Consider the following 14,948-nt stretch of genomic DNA (forward strand, 5'->3'; position numbering starts at 1 on the left):
AGAACACCTTTTCGGTTTCATTCTTTTCCAAAGGTATATATTATGTTGTGATGGGATTTAGATTCAGAAATACAAAATTTATTTTTCAATCCTATTGTTTTTATTTACTAGATATGTGACTATGCTTAAGGTATTTAAGCTCTCAACATGGAAGGAATTTTATCTTCCTTATAGGGGTTTTGGGAAGAACTATGTCAGACAATAGATGCAATGTGCCCAGCACCATATTGGCATTTTATTAGGTAGGTATTCCCTCCCTCCTACTGATATATTTATGTTCACAATTCAAAAGATAACCCCAAAGTTTGAACAAGTGACCAATAATGATATATTTGCTATCACTGTAGTTTTTTATTTAGAAGAAATGGGTGACATCTGTAAATGCAATATTAAGGAATCTTATGAAGCCCAAAGAGAACATATTCAATGAAGGAACTGTTATTGAGAGAGTAGCGTTCTCCACCACCATGGGTCTTTAGTTTTCTGCGCAGTGCAGGACAACAAGGACAACCTTGTTGAGAGACAGACAGTGTCTTGCAACTTTTTACATTAGTAAAAATGTCTCAGGGAGCTTGTTTATAAATGCTAGCTCTTAGGAGTCACCTCTTTCCATTCAGTTCAGAGAGTTTGGTGTGGGACCTAGGAGTATGCACTTCTGTCACTCAAGGTGCCTGATAAGGAAGGCACACAGAGCTCCCTTTGGGAAATTCTTGACTAGAAATGTGGTAGCTGTGGAGGAGGCAACGTAGGTGCTCAAGTAGAACTTTTCGCTTACCCGATCTCTCATCAACATCTGGGCAGAATTCTTGTATTAATCTTGATAATGCCTGGCTTCTGAATCCAGGCTTCCCCATCCACCTGCACAGGGATACCTTCTTCACCAAAAATAGTTATCATCACCTCATGGCACTACCAGAAAAGGAGAGAGAGGACAAAAAGGAAAAAATGAGGAAAGTACTGTGGGCTAATCTGGTATTGGTCACAGTGTGAGTGTGTATTTGAAGAGACACTGGCAGAATATATGAATCAGATCATTCCATGGAGGTGGATCATGTACTACCTATGAGCCTTTTGTGCTTTTGGTCCCTGCCACCTCTATCTTCACCACCTAACTGTCTAACAGATTGCCTACTTCCACTCCCCAGGAACTCCTACAACCAGGTGATTGCTAGGCTCGCCGCACATCCTTGGGCTGAAGAGAGACATTTCCTCCCCTTTTCATCCGCCCAACCCTCACTTACCTGAGTGATTCGATGATGATTCATGTTGACGAGACGAGACATGGCCATCTGCATAGAACCATAGATTGCCACCACCTCTAGCTTCCCGTCGTCCATCGCAGGGGCCTCGTATTCCTAGGGAGGAAGAATCCTGTCACAATTCTCCCAAGAATCCATACTTTGTCTATAATAAATAAATGTGCTTTGAGGACTACTGGTAAAACTTTGTCTAGTATATCTAGTACAAGAAGAAGTGAGAAAACTATATTAAAGGGGAAAAATAACGTGAGGAAGGCAAGGTTGGAAACAGGAATTGTGCTTGCAATACATGTGAGCTCCTGTGGAGATCACAAATTAGCCAATTCCTTCCCTGTCCAGTCCAGCATCATGAATCCCCAAGGCCACTCCTGTCAGTTTCCTGAACTTCTAAGATGAACTCAGAGCAAAGAGCTCATGGCTCGCTTCCCAGGAGATGTTTTTACTGACATTAAGGGATGAAGAACATGGCCTCTGAGGGTAATCTTCTGAGTGTCTTTTGGGCCTTAGTAAAGGGAAAGTCAAAACCCAGGAATCATGTGACATAATTCTGAGGTTCGTGGTTGATTCTCGTGCTCTGGAATGGCAACTGTTTTAAAAAGCTGAACCTACAGACACTGCTAATACGGACTCAAAGCCTATCTCATCTTCCCCCACTGTCTAAGTGCATTCTAGACAGTCCAGTAATCCTTTCTGAGACAACTTAGGAGAGTCATGTCTCCTTCCCACCCGTTCCTCATCGCACACTCACCGCGGTTGCTGTGGTGCTTCCCCAGAAGTTGACACCTCCAGCGTAGCTGGTAATATTGAGCACTACAATGCCTTGAAGGTTTGGCAAGGAGATGGGTTCTCCGTCACACTGAAAGAGAAGAGTTGCTCTTACGGTCTGACTTTTCAGATACCAGCACAATGATCCTTTACAGAGATGACGAGGAGCTTGGGCTTCTCTCCATACTATCATTTTCTTATCTACGACAGAAATAAAACCTCATGCCTTGTTGCCATGGCTGTCTGTGAGGCTCCCAGAGTTTAATTTGAGAAGAACTAAAGATATAGTGGAAAGGTGATTTCTGAGGTCACATGATTTTCTTTCTCCGTGCCCAGGAAACAGGCCCTTTTCTACTAACCTCCAGCTGTATTCGTTCTTCCAGCTTCCTGTAAGAGCGCTGCAGCAGTTCCTTGCTTCCCAGAATACCATACCATAATTTGTTCTTAATGCGGCTACTACAGAGAGAGGAGTAGAAAAAGACAGTCAGAAGGTGGATGATAGATAGGTTAGTGGGTAGGGAAAGACAGGAAGGGAAAACATCATATTTTTTAAGTGCCTTTTGTTTTTTAAATTATACTTTAAATGTATTCTTTGAGAAATTCATGCATGCACCAATGTATTTCTATTATAGTCACCCTTTATTCTCCTCTCCAACCAATTCTTCTGGGATACACTTCACTTTTTTCATCCTCTCTGGTAGGTTGCCCATGTTCTAATGTATGTATAGGTAACACAATTGATTGGGAAAATGGTAACTTTTTGAAAAATTATGATACTTTCATAAATGAGGTGTCTACAGTGGTTTGACTAGGAATGCCACCCATAGGCTCATATATTTGAATGCTTAGGGATGGGGGTGGAACACTTTGATAGGTTTAGAAAGATTAGCAGGTGTGGCCTTGTTGGAGGAGATGTGGCCTTGTTGGAAGAAGTGTATCACGGTGGGGGGGGGGTAGGTAGGCTTTGATGTTTTCAAAAACCCACACCCAGCCCAGTGTTTCTCTCTTTCGTTTGGCCTGTGGATCAGGATACGGAACTCTCAGCTACTTCTTCAGCACCATGCTCCCTGCCAGGATGATAATGAACTAAAATTCTGAAACTGTAAGCAAGGCCCCAATTAAATGCTTTCTTTTGTAAGAGCCACCTTGGTAAATCACATATCTGGTAACATACTTTGTTCACATCCCAGGCTTTTTCTGAGAAAGAGATTCTAGTGGCAGCGGCAGTGGCAGGGGTGGGATGGTCCTTTTTAAAAATATTTACTTGTTTGTTTGTTTTTATATCCCAACCAGTTTTCCCTCTCTCCTCTCTTCCCACTCCCGCCTCCCCTCTACCCCTCATTCACTTCTTTGTTTCTATTCAGATATCTATGCAGAGGGGCTAGGCCAGTCCCATGCAAGCTTGGGGTAGTCCTTTTAACTTACACATTTATAAGAACTGTGAAGCTGCTTTAAGGGATATCTGTAGGATAAAACTACCAGAAGGTGCCAGGTAGGGCAATACTAATCAGTGGGTCCACAGGACCCAATCTGGAATACCAAGAAGCAATAGAAGTATCTTAGATACTTTGAAGCCCTGTCAAGTAAAAATAGATCTGGAGCCCCCTACAAGGACTCAGTTAATCTTTTAGAAACACCATAAAGTTCAATGCAATCTATTCTCAACAACAGTAATAGAGGTAGCTATATTTACAGAGAAATCTACATGGGTGAACTATTGAATGGAAGTACAGATGTATGATGGCAGGGTGATTATCACAGAGCAACCCAGCCTTCAGGATACACTGTCTGCACTAGGGTAGTCTTGAGACCAACACATTTATTTCCCAAGGACCTCAGGCTTTTCATTGCTTGTTTGATGTAGGAATACATATTGTATCATGATTGTATGTATTTATACAGAGAGCTGAGTCTCTTCCCCTTACTTGTATTCTCCTGGGTGTTCATCTCTTTTGGTATTGAACTCCAGAGAAATTTTTGCGTCTAGTCCAATTCCGAAGTAGTTGTTCATGACACACTTTTCTTTGAAGCGTCTGAAATTGGACAGGGAAGAAGGCAGATACTAAAACAGGAAAGAAATACTACGGCTACAGACATCAGACTTCATCTGCATGACAAAATATCACCACCAAGGGAAGGCCTCCTCCACTGGGTACAAGCCATACAGTTCATGAAAAGTATATAGGGAGTCTTTCTGTGTTCAAGAGTAACTTGTTAGTTCTAAGGGAGAACACCCCTTAGAACTGGGACATGTCCCAGAACTGGAGAATGTCTCTTAGTCTGGAAGCTTTAGAGGGATATGGCTCACATTAAGGAAGCAAAATTTGCAATCTTATTTACACTTGTAGCCCTCAGATATGAGTCCTGTTTTTCCACATTCCCATAACTATTTTTTGTGTGTCTTAGTTGCGAATGTATTTTGATGAGTATACATTAGTCTACGTGACTATTCTCAGGGATGCCTGACTCCGCTGTGGCACTTTCCCAGCAGAAAATGTCTCACATTCGAGAGAAAAGTCTGGTAAAGGAGGGACAGCAACAGTGAAACAGGCAGTTTCCAGTCTCTTGTATTCATCTAGGGTGTCAATAGCAGCACTAGAATATTCTAGAACAAGTTGGCATCATCCCATGAAAACTGTGCATACTTATTCCCAATTTTGCACTCAAAGACATCTCTGTTGCTTGGACAAGGCCATGGTGGGAGGGCTTACACCAGGAATAAATCAGTCAGTCCTTTTGCACAGCCGGTGTTACACATTGGCCAGTGCACTGCTTATCCCAACCCACAAGGCAGACCCATGAGCCCTTAAACATGAGTGATGAGATGAAGGATTTGGGGAGGGGACTGTCAGACACCGGGATAGAATTGTTTTCGTAAATAAACTATTTAAGGAACGTTTGCTGTGTGTGTCCTTCTTTTGAGAAACTGAAAAGGGTACAGTTTGGCTGTTCAAGCATAGGGGGATTTAAAGGAATCACGAAACGTACATCAGTTTCACCTCGCTTGACCACAGTGAGAAATTAGGTTTTCCCTAATATCCCACCCCAGTGATCTAAGTGTGGTAGAATTTGGCTGCTGGGCTCTGTTGGAGAGGTAGGACTGGGGGAATAAGTGTCCTTGGATTTTCGATCCAGTCCCCTACATGACTGTAGTAATAAGAGGCGGCAGGGCTGCGTCCCCCACACCCGGCCGCCCACATGGCTAGCTTATGCCCCAAAATAATTACACAGACACTGTATTCTTTTAAGCACTACTTGGCCCTTTAGCTCTAGCACTTACAGGCTAATTTTCACATCCCGATCAACCCATCTCTAATAATCTGTGAGAACCGGTCTTACCGGGAATATTCTAGCCTAGTCCATCCTGGGTCGGAGCTTCATCCCAGGAGCGGGGCATCGCGTCTCTCCCTGAGGCATCTGCTCCCGAGAGAGCAGAGCTGTGTAGTCTCTGACCTCACTTCCTCTTCCTCCCAGCGTTCTGTCCTGTTTTCTCCTCCCACCTATCCTCTAACCAATTAAACGGGCCAGGGCAGTGCCTTTATTAGCCAATGACCTTCCTCCATCATTTCCCCTTTTTCGGTTTAAACAAAAAAAAAAAGGCTTTAACTTTAACATAGCAAAATTACATATAACAAAACAGTTATCAAGTAAAAGTTACAATAATCTTTATCATAACTAAGGAAAACTATAACTATAACTAACTATTCTTAACTCCATCAAAGACTCCAGAAAGATATAATATTACCTAAGTAAACAAGAACTAAGAAACTTCAAACTCTAGAAATGACAAAGACATCTCGCTGCCTGGACAGTCACCCAAAGTTCTTTTGTACCGTTGGGACATCCATCTTCAGCCTTCAGGCCCATGGTATCCAGCAGACATTTCCATAAAGCAGGAAAATTCAAAGTCAGTTCAGTCACTATCTGTTGTGTCCTGCAGAATGTCTGGCAGACTCTTTCAAAATGAATCAGGAACCCCGAAAGATCATCTCACCTTAGGCAAGTTCAGTAGTCCTCTCTCTGCGGGTTCTCTGTGTCCAGTTTATGCAATAGTCCAGGCAAGAGCAGTTTCTTGCCCAAATGGCTATCAAACTCCATAACGAGCCTCTTCGATGCCCATCTTCCTCTTGAAGTAGATTGGTGCTGCCAGGAGCAGAGTGTCTCATTGTCATGAAAAGTCCTCAGTTATTAAAACATTAAATGTCCTATTCTGTAATCTTTGAAAGACATGAAGAATGTCTATCTAACTGAAATACATCTCTATATATCTAGAAAAATCTAACTAACATGACTACAAGCTTTACTATTATCGATGATTATCCATTAACAACCTATATTTCTTAATTATACAGTACATATTTAAATGAACTACACAATCACAATACCTTAATCAAAATCAGAAACACTTATACATATAACAAAATTGACCTTAAATCTCTATCAATAAAGCAAAATCTATACTAATGCAAATTATTCATATCTATATCATATCCCCCTTTAAATGTAAAAGAACGTTTATAAACCATATTTGGGAACATGGGCGCAGTTTTTTCTCTCCAAACTGCTTCCTGCTGAATGGGGGCGTCGTTAATTAGGTCTTTCATGGTATAACCTGTGTGCTAGTTTCATCTCAGTTGGCAGTTGAGCGAAGCAATTTTCTGAAGGTGTTCACACCAACCCTTCAGGAGGGCGTGGTCCATCATACCAAATCGGAGTAGAAGAAATGAACAGCGTCTCATCCTCTGTGAAAACAAAATAAGAAACTCCTTTCCAAAGTATCATGTCCTTAGATCCAAATTGAAAATATCTATGTTGGATTAGTTCAGCAGTATTTATAAATAAATATCTTTTAGCATCTGTTGCTCCTTCCTCAGCGTTTAAATAATTCAAAGAGAGCATAATAGCATACAGTATCAAGATTCTCTGTGTATTTTCCATCTTTGTTCGTTTTATTTTAACCTCTATTTCATTTATTTTTACTTTTAACTTTTTGCTTTTTGAGACAGGTTCTCTGTATCTTTGACCTGAAGTAACTCTGTAGACCAGGCTGTCTTTGAACTCTCAGAGATCCGCCTGTCTCTGCCTCCCAGGCATTCGGAATTAAAGGTGTACACTACTACACCTTGAACTCACAGAGATCTGTTTGTCTCTGCCTTCTAGGCACTGGGATTAAAGGCGTGTGCTACCACACACAACAACTCTCTTCCTTTTTTTGTTTTTTACTTTAAGAACTTCAACTTCTAGTCTGCGTATATTTTTAACACACTGTAAACCATTTAAAAATTTTCTTTGTCTCTGAATCTCTCTTTACTGTATATCTCTCTTTTTCTGACCACATGAGTCTTTAATTTACCAAGCAATATCAGTAGGACTAAAGGCGTGGCTTTGCCAGCTAGATCCAGTCCATTCCTTAGCTTTCCAGCCTCATGGCGGATATACAGGCTGTAGCCATGTTTACTGCAACAACTGTATGGCATTTCAAGGTCCCTGCCAGCAAGTGAGCTACAACAGACAACACTCAAGTCCTCTCTCGGTAGCCGGCCCTCCTGCCTCAAACAGTCAGAGTTTGCCCTGGCAGGATGGCCCAGAAAGCCAGCATTTTTAAACGGCGCAGCTTTTTTCCTGCTATGGCTGAAAACCGAAAAGCATGTGTTCAGCTTTTCGTCAACACCTTTTAAGTGTTTCGTGGCAGGACCTCTTAATGAGCTGCAGGCTTTGCAGCTAATGCTGAGTCAGGAAGCCTCTCTTAGATGAGGTGCTTGCTTGCCTCTAGCAAGCAGAGTAGAACCGAGAAATTGCTGCTACCAAGAAACCAGGCACAATGCTTTCATTTTGTTCTAGAATTACTTCCCAAGCTGTCTCAGGCTTTATGTGGAAGCAGTTGTCCACGTGGGCGCCATATGTAGTAATAGGGGCGGCAGGGCTGCGTCCCCCACACCCGGCCGCCCACATGGCTAGCTTATGCCCCAAAATAATTACACAGACACTGTATTCTTTTAAGCACTACTTGGCCCTTTAGCTCTAGCACTTACAGGCTAATTTTCACATCCCGATCAACCCATCTCTAATAATCTGTGAGAACCGGTCTTACCGGGAATATTCTAGCCTAGTCCATCCTGGGTCGGAGCTTCATCCCAGGAGCGGGGCATCGCGTCTCTCCCTGAGGCATCTGCTCCCGAGAGAGCAGAGCTGTGTAGTCTCTGACCTCACTTCCTCTTCCTCCCAGCGTTCTGTCCTGTTTTCTCCTCCCACCTATCCTCTAACCAATTAAACGGGCCAGGGCAGTGCCTTTATTAGCCAATGACCTTCCTCCATCACATGACCAGTTTTTGGTTATGTAAAAAGTAACACTGAGAAAATAAGTCCTCTGAATAATAACTAACATGTTATGTGTTTATAATGATAGTAACTGCTAATGCATACAGCACTTAAGTATGAGTATCAACTACATAGCACAGTGCAAGTACTTTTCACGTTTAGTGGCAACAAATGGAACAAGCTTATGTGGAGAGTCCAGTAATTATTTTCATTCCATTTGAATTGGGGAGGTCACACAATTAGCCAAGTAGAATCAGAATTTGACTCTGGATATGGTGAGACTGTGTTACCAGCCAGAGAGACAGAAAAGCCATTAAAAGGTCATTCACTTGCATACTTACATCGTTTCGGGTGTAAAATGTAAGTGTTCTAAGTCAAGTTTTTTGAGGTCTTCGCTTTGGAGAGACAGCATAGACGATAAGATGCTACAATAAGAACCTAAACAGGAGAAACATCACCTTGGAGACAGATGCAAACAAAAAGCCTTTCTCCCCACTTGTAATTAGTTATGCTTCCCCAGGTGGGTTCGAGTCAAGCATCATGGTTTTTATCTAAATAAATGTCAGGGTTCTCACGCCACAGAGGCCCCTAGATCCTTTTAGAAGGAGAGGGACTTCACTGAGGAGAGGGTAAAGCTGAGACACTTGCTGCCTGGCAGTAAAACCTAATTCGCATCACAGCTCTCCTCAGAGCGCTAGTTTCCAAGTGTCTAACACGATCGTTGCTGTGGACGCTGGTGTGACCCAGTGCGGAGTTTGTAGACAAGAGTGAGGACTCCCCAGTACAGAGTGGGCTCATGTATAAAGTCAGATGCATGCAAACAGATTTCTTCCCTGGAAAGCAGGCAGCAGCAAAGGCTAGAATGGGAGAACCAAGATCCTTACGGTGTCGTGGGCTCATCTGACTGAACTCCTCTGAGTCATCTTCTCCCAGGTAGAAACTCGATGTGAAGTTCTTCACTGATAAGGACTGTCTGCTTTCTTCATCCAGAACTATCGAGGAAAAGCAGAAGGAAGAAATGGAGGGAAAGAGGGAGGGAGGGAAGTGGAGATGAAAAGATGGGAGACTGGTCACATTTATCGAACAGTTTCTGGACATTTGCTATGTAGGTAGACTCCTTAGACTCCTCTCCCGTTTTCCATCATGCTGCCTGTTCTGCTCACACACTCTTTATGGCGTCATTTCCAAGTCTCTTAAGATCCATGCTAGAACATTCTGTTTTCTCTGTTACTCTTTTTCTGACATCCCCACAGCACACATAGTTGTGAGTAGATGCTTGGGAGGGGTGCTATGTTTTCACACCTGGGTGGAAGTCACTATCCTTGGCTACCTTCATTTTGTTAGCATATATACTCACATGCCATCTGTTCAGACTCGAACCTCTAGGACTATGCTATGCACTTGTGCGCATGTGTATGTGAAATGTGTGTATGCATGGTGTATGTGTATGATGTGTGTGTGTGTGTGTGTGTGTGTGTGTGCAGGCACTTGCATTCCACAACATACACGTGGAAGTCAGAGACAACATCAGACTCCGTTCTCATTTTCCACCTTTCTTGAGATAAGATAGCTCCTGTTATTATTGCTGCATACACCCAGCTAGCCCACGAGCTTCCAGTGATTCTCCAGTCTCTTCTTCCCATTTCTCCCATAGAGGCACACTGAGTTTACAGATGTGTCTGTTACCACATCCTGCTTTTACATGGGTTCTGGGGATTCAAGCTCAGGTTGTTAGCTGTGCACAGTAAGTATACTTTGCGCTGAACCATCTTCCTGGCTCAGTGCTCTTGGTTCAAATGTCTCACCCCACTACCCAGGACATTTGAGAGGTTACTATCTTTTTCATCAGCTCATGTGTGGCACAACACATGGGTTCAGCATGTGTTGATCCCCTATCTGGTACAGCTCATGTGTTCAGCTCGTGCCAAAGCTCACATGTTCATTCACTACCTTACTGCCAAGTCTTTATGTAACATGTATTGAGGGAACATGTAGAGATGGGTTATGACAGAGTCATGGGCAAGTCATATTAATTTGATCTTCATTACTACAGAAAGAGAGACCAAATGATTGTTTAATCCCTCAAGACTAACTATAGAAACAGAAAAAGATTATTTAATTATTCCACTGTTGGCAGAGGCTGTTTGTTCATTCCGGCCGCCCAGACCCGAAATAATTACATAGAAACTGTATTAACTACAACACCGCTTGGCCAATAGTTTAAGCATATTTCTGGCTAACTCTTTTAACCCATTTCTATTAATCTGTGTATTGCCACGTAGTTGTGGCCTTCCATCCAGCGTCTGCCTCCTCTGGTGGCTACATGGTGTCTCCCTGACTCGGCCTACTCTTTCCTCTTCTATCTGCTTGAAATTTTTCCTTACCCTATTCTGTGCTGCAATAAGCCCAAAGCAGCTTCTTTATTAACAATGGTATTCGCAGCATACAGAAGGGAATCCCACATCATTTAACAGTGATGTGGGAGTGATTTCTTATTAATAAAGAAACTGCCTAGACCCATTTGATAGGCCAACCCTTAGGTAGGCGGAGTAAACAGAATAGAATGCTGGGAGAAAGAAGCTGAATGAGTGAGTCGCCATGATTCTCCCACTCCAGACAGACGCAGGTTAAGATCTTTCCTGGTAAGCCAGCTCGTGGGCTACACAGATTAATAGAAATGGGTTAGATCAATATGTAAGAGCTAGCCAATAAGAAACTGAAACTAATGGGTCAGGCAGTGTTTAAAAGAATACAGTTTCCGTGTAATTATTTCGGGTAAAGCTAGCTGGGTGGCGGGACACAGCCCGCCGCTCCGTACTACAACAGAATGGCGCCCGACTTGATGGACTAAATCCACTTAAAAACCTGAGAAGCCTTAAAAATAAGGGAGAGAGACTTTAACACAGATTTTTGCTGTTTGTTGGTGGCGTGCTGTAGAGAGATTTCCTGATTCGGCAACAGCAACAGAAAAAAAAGCTGCGTCATTTTAAAGTGCGGCTTCTTGGGACTGTGCCGCCAGTGCAAACTCTGGCTTTAAAGCATTTCAATGGATTTTATGGGACTGGATGTTTGTGTTCCTGCTTGGGATCGGAAGGAGAGTGCTCTCAGCGCTCCCCGCCTGCACCTGGGCAGATGGCAGAATCAGGCTTAGGCAGGCGGAAGAGCATGGTGGAAGAGACGTGTTTTCAGACTCCGCAATGCTCTGCGTGTCAGATTTGGTTGTAACTTGGATAAAAAGAGTTTCTGTGCTGCATGCTCAGTCTCAAAATTAAACTACTGAGTGTGGCTCCAATGAGGACTTGCTGTGTGCATGGAACTGTGCACAGCTCAGGGGCACCAAATGGATCTGAGGCAGGAGCCACTGCTCCTTGCTGAACTGTGCTGGTTGGCAGGAACTACCGTAATTACCATAATAACAGCACAGTTAAGGTTTAGACTGGGCAGGACACAGGTGGTACCGTATTACCTGTACATGGTGCAACTTAAGTTTTTAAGAAGTGCTTAACATTTTAAGAAATGCTCCTGGATAGTAAAAATATTACAGATTCACAATAAAACAGATTCACACATAACAGACCTCAGTGGATCACATTGTTGGATGAATGTACATAGGCTTGAGAGAGAGAAGAATAAGAATATAGACAATAAAGTAAATGTCTTTAAAAAAGGGTAAAGTCTTTAAAGACACAGAGTACAGATAGTTAAGAGATTAAAAGAAATAAAGAAAAATAAGCCACGTAAAAATGGAAAATTCACAGAGAGTCTGGATTATGTACATTGTGTTTTCTTTAAAATTTTTGACTGTGAAGGAGCTAAGTACAGAGAGACATTTCATTCTATGGGCTGCCAAGTGGAACCAAAACGGATATCATGAGGGTATGACATCAGAATTTGGGTCTAAGGATATGATGCTTTGAAAAGGGTCTTCTTTTGTTTTCACAGAAGACCAGACCCTATGGATTGCATCTATCCCGATATGGTATGATAGACCACGACCTCCCGAAAAGTTCCTGTGAACACCCTCAAAAAATTACTTCACTCAACTGGCAACTGAGATAAACCTGACACACAGGTTACACCCTAAATGATCTGATTAACAGCGCCCCCATTCAGCAGGAAGCAGTTTGGAGAGAAAAAACTGCGCCCATGTTCCCAAAATATTGTTTGTAAATGTTCTTTTACATTTAAAGGGGGAAATGATATAGGTATGAGTAATTTGCATTGGTGTGGATTTTACAGTCAATTTTGTTATATGTATATGTATTTCTGATCTTGATTAAGGTATTGTGATTGTGTAGTTCATTTAAAAATGTAATGTATAATTAAGAAATATAGGTTAATGGTTAATCATCAATAATAGTCAATCTTGTAGTCATGTTAGTTAGATTTTCTAGATATATAGAGATACATTTCAGTTAGATAGACATTCTTCATATCTTTCAAAGACTGCAAAATATGGCATTTAATGTTTTAATAACTTAGGACTTTTCATGACAATGAGACATATCTGCTCCTGGTGGCACCAATCTACTTCGAGAGGAAGATGGGCATCGAAGAGGATCCTTATGGAGTTGGATAGCCATTTGGGCAAGAAACTGCTCTTGCCTGGACTGTTGCATAAAATGGACACAGAGAACCCACAGAGAGAGGACTGCTGAACTTGTCTAAAGGTGAGACAGTCTTTTGGGGTTCATGACTCATGAAAGAGTCTGCGAGACATTCTGCAGGACACAGCAGATAGTGACTAAACTGTCTTTGAAATTTCCTGCTTCATGGAAATGTCTGCTGGATACTATGGGCCTGAAGGCTGAAGATGGATGCCCCAACCATACAAAAGAACTTTGGGTGACTGTCCAGGCAGCAAGATGTCTCTGTCATTTCTAGAGTTTTCTTATTTCTTGTTTACTTAGGTAGTATTATATCCTTCTGGAGTCTTTGATGGAGTTAAAGAATAAATAGATAGTTATAGTTTTCCTTAGTTATGATAAAAGATAAAATAGATAAAAATATTGTAACTGTAATTCTTGCTTGACAACTGTTTTGCTATATGTAATTTTACTATGTTAAAGTTAAAGCCTTTCTTTTTTGTTTAAACAGAAAAAGGGGAAATGATGTGGGAGTGATTTCTTATTAATAAAGAAACTGCCTAGACCCATTTGATAGGCCAACCCTTAGGTAGGCGGAGTAAACAGAACGGAATGTTGGGAGAAAGAAGCTGAGTCAGGGAGTCGCCATGATTCTCCCACTCCAGACAGACGCAGGTTAAGATCATTCCTGGTAAGCCAGCTCGTGGGCTACACAGATTAATAGAAATGGGTTAGATCAATATGTAAAAGCTAGCCAATAAGAAACTGAAACTAATGGGTCAGGCAGTGTTTAAAAGAATACAGTTTCCGTGTAATTATTTCGGGTAAAGCTAGCCGGGCGGTGGGACACAGCCCGCCGCTCCAAGGGGAGCTGTCTATTCTTAGAAACATAGCTAAGGTTTCTTCTAAAGGTACCAAGGCAGGGGAGAGTGCCACAGATAAACACCAAAGGCTAGCAGGAAAGAATTCCGTGTTCTGGGGGGACTTCCGCTTAATTCTAACAGCTCAGTTAGAACATAATTTATCTCACAGCATCTTCTTTATTTATTTTCCAAAGGAGCATTATGGAGATAAAGTGTCCATCAAAAATGCTAGATGAGGACGTTGGGCGAGTTTAGAACTTCATCCTAAGCTGCAAGTTTGGAGAGTGTCAAGAATTCTGGGCAATGGCAATTACTGGCAAGCCAGTGGGACCAATCTCATGGTCTGATTACATGGTGCAGGACATGTAAACATGCACACTATTTGCTTTTCAAACAGCCACAGGCTGCTGATTAGCCTTGGCGGCTGAAATGGCAGGAAAAGATAGAAAAGCTTCCATGGCCAGAAGTGAGGCTGACAGAGCTTTCAGCGGTGTTCCTTACATCATGTGTAGCTGTTAAGGATGAGTGTCAGCTCCCAAAATAGGTAAGTATGGGTACCTAAGGCTAGAGAAGGAGAAGTCAAAGAGACAGTATTATCTATACGGAGGCTTTTCAAATCAGCAGCCAGAGGACTGGTTTGGAAGGCAACCTGAACATCGAATCCGGATAAGTGCTGTCAGTGAGACCAGTTGGCAAACCCAGACTAAAGAAGATCATTAAACCATTCATAGGCGAAACCTGCACTTTCCCCATCTTTCCTGGTCCCAATAGCGCTAAGAATCTTACCTTGTTCCACCTGGAATATGATGAGCTTCAAGGATTTCTGGAGGTCGTGAGCCTTTACAACCATCTCCAGCTTGGACCTCATGACGTGGTCTAGTTGAGGGACGAAGGGCTCTGGATCTGTTTTCTCACGGGTTCTGTATGTTGAGGCTAGTCGCTCCACAGAGGCAAATTCCTCATCCTCAGTCAGGATATCAATAATGGTGCTGAGTTTATCATACATCAAGTCACTCTACGGAGCGGAGAAAAAAATGGGATATTGTTACGAAGGCCAGAATGAGGAACAGTGATGGTAAGGGGAAGGCTGGCCAGGAGTACTAGGCCAGAAACACTCAACCTAGAAATCCATATGTGAGGTGATGAAGTCCACGCTG

At 42.4% G+C, this 14,948-nt stretch overlaps 1 protein-coding gene across 1 annotated transcript; it reads right to left on the reverse strand.

The window, feature by feature from the left end:
- Positions 1 to 786: 786 nt before the first annotated feature.
- LOC121444378 (diacylglycerol kinase kappa-like) lies at positions 787 to 14,659 on the reverse strand. The gene is made up of 8 exons (XM_041646194.1): positions 14,578 to 14,659; positions 9,227 to 9,334; positions 8,684 to 8,780; positions 3,950 to 4,057; positions 2,384 to 2,480; positions 2,008 to 2,115; positions 1,242 to 1,355; positions 787 to 909 (listed from the first exon to the last, which is right to left on the reverse strand). The coding sequence occupies exons 1-8, from the start codon at positions 14,657 to 14,659 to the stop codon at positions 787 to 789; spliced, it is 837 nt and encodes a 278-aa protein (XP_041502128.1).
- Between the last annotated feature and the right edge of the window lie 289 nt (positions 14,660 to 14,948).

The sequence above is a fragment of the Microtus oregoni genome, unplaced genomic scaffold (genome assembly GCF_018167655.1).
Source record: "Microtus oregoni isolate MIOR12 unplaced genomic scaffold, Mior012 000121F_ref0000216, whole genome shotgun sequence".
Lineage (NCBI taxonomy): Eukaryota > Metazoa > Chordata > Mammalia > Rodentia > Cricetidae > Microtus > Microtus oregoni.

What these genes read in the sequence shown, in the direction of transcription:
- LOC121444378 (XM_041646194.1), bottom strand. Translation starts at nt 14,659, where the DNA reads ATGAGGTCCAAGCTGGAGATGGTTGTAAAGGCTCACGACCTCCAGAAA. An exon ending in GAACACCCAGGAGAATACAA is followed by an intron (nt 2,481 to 3,949) that starts GTAAGGGGAAGA and finishes CTCTCTCTGTAG; the next exon opens with TAGCCGCATTAAGAACAAAT. An exon ending in GAAGCACCACAGCAACCGCG is followed by an intron (nt 1,356 to 2,007) that starts GTGAGTGTGCGA and finishes CTTCCTCCCTAG; the next exon opens with GAATACGAGGCCCCTGCGAT.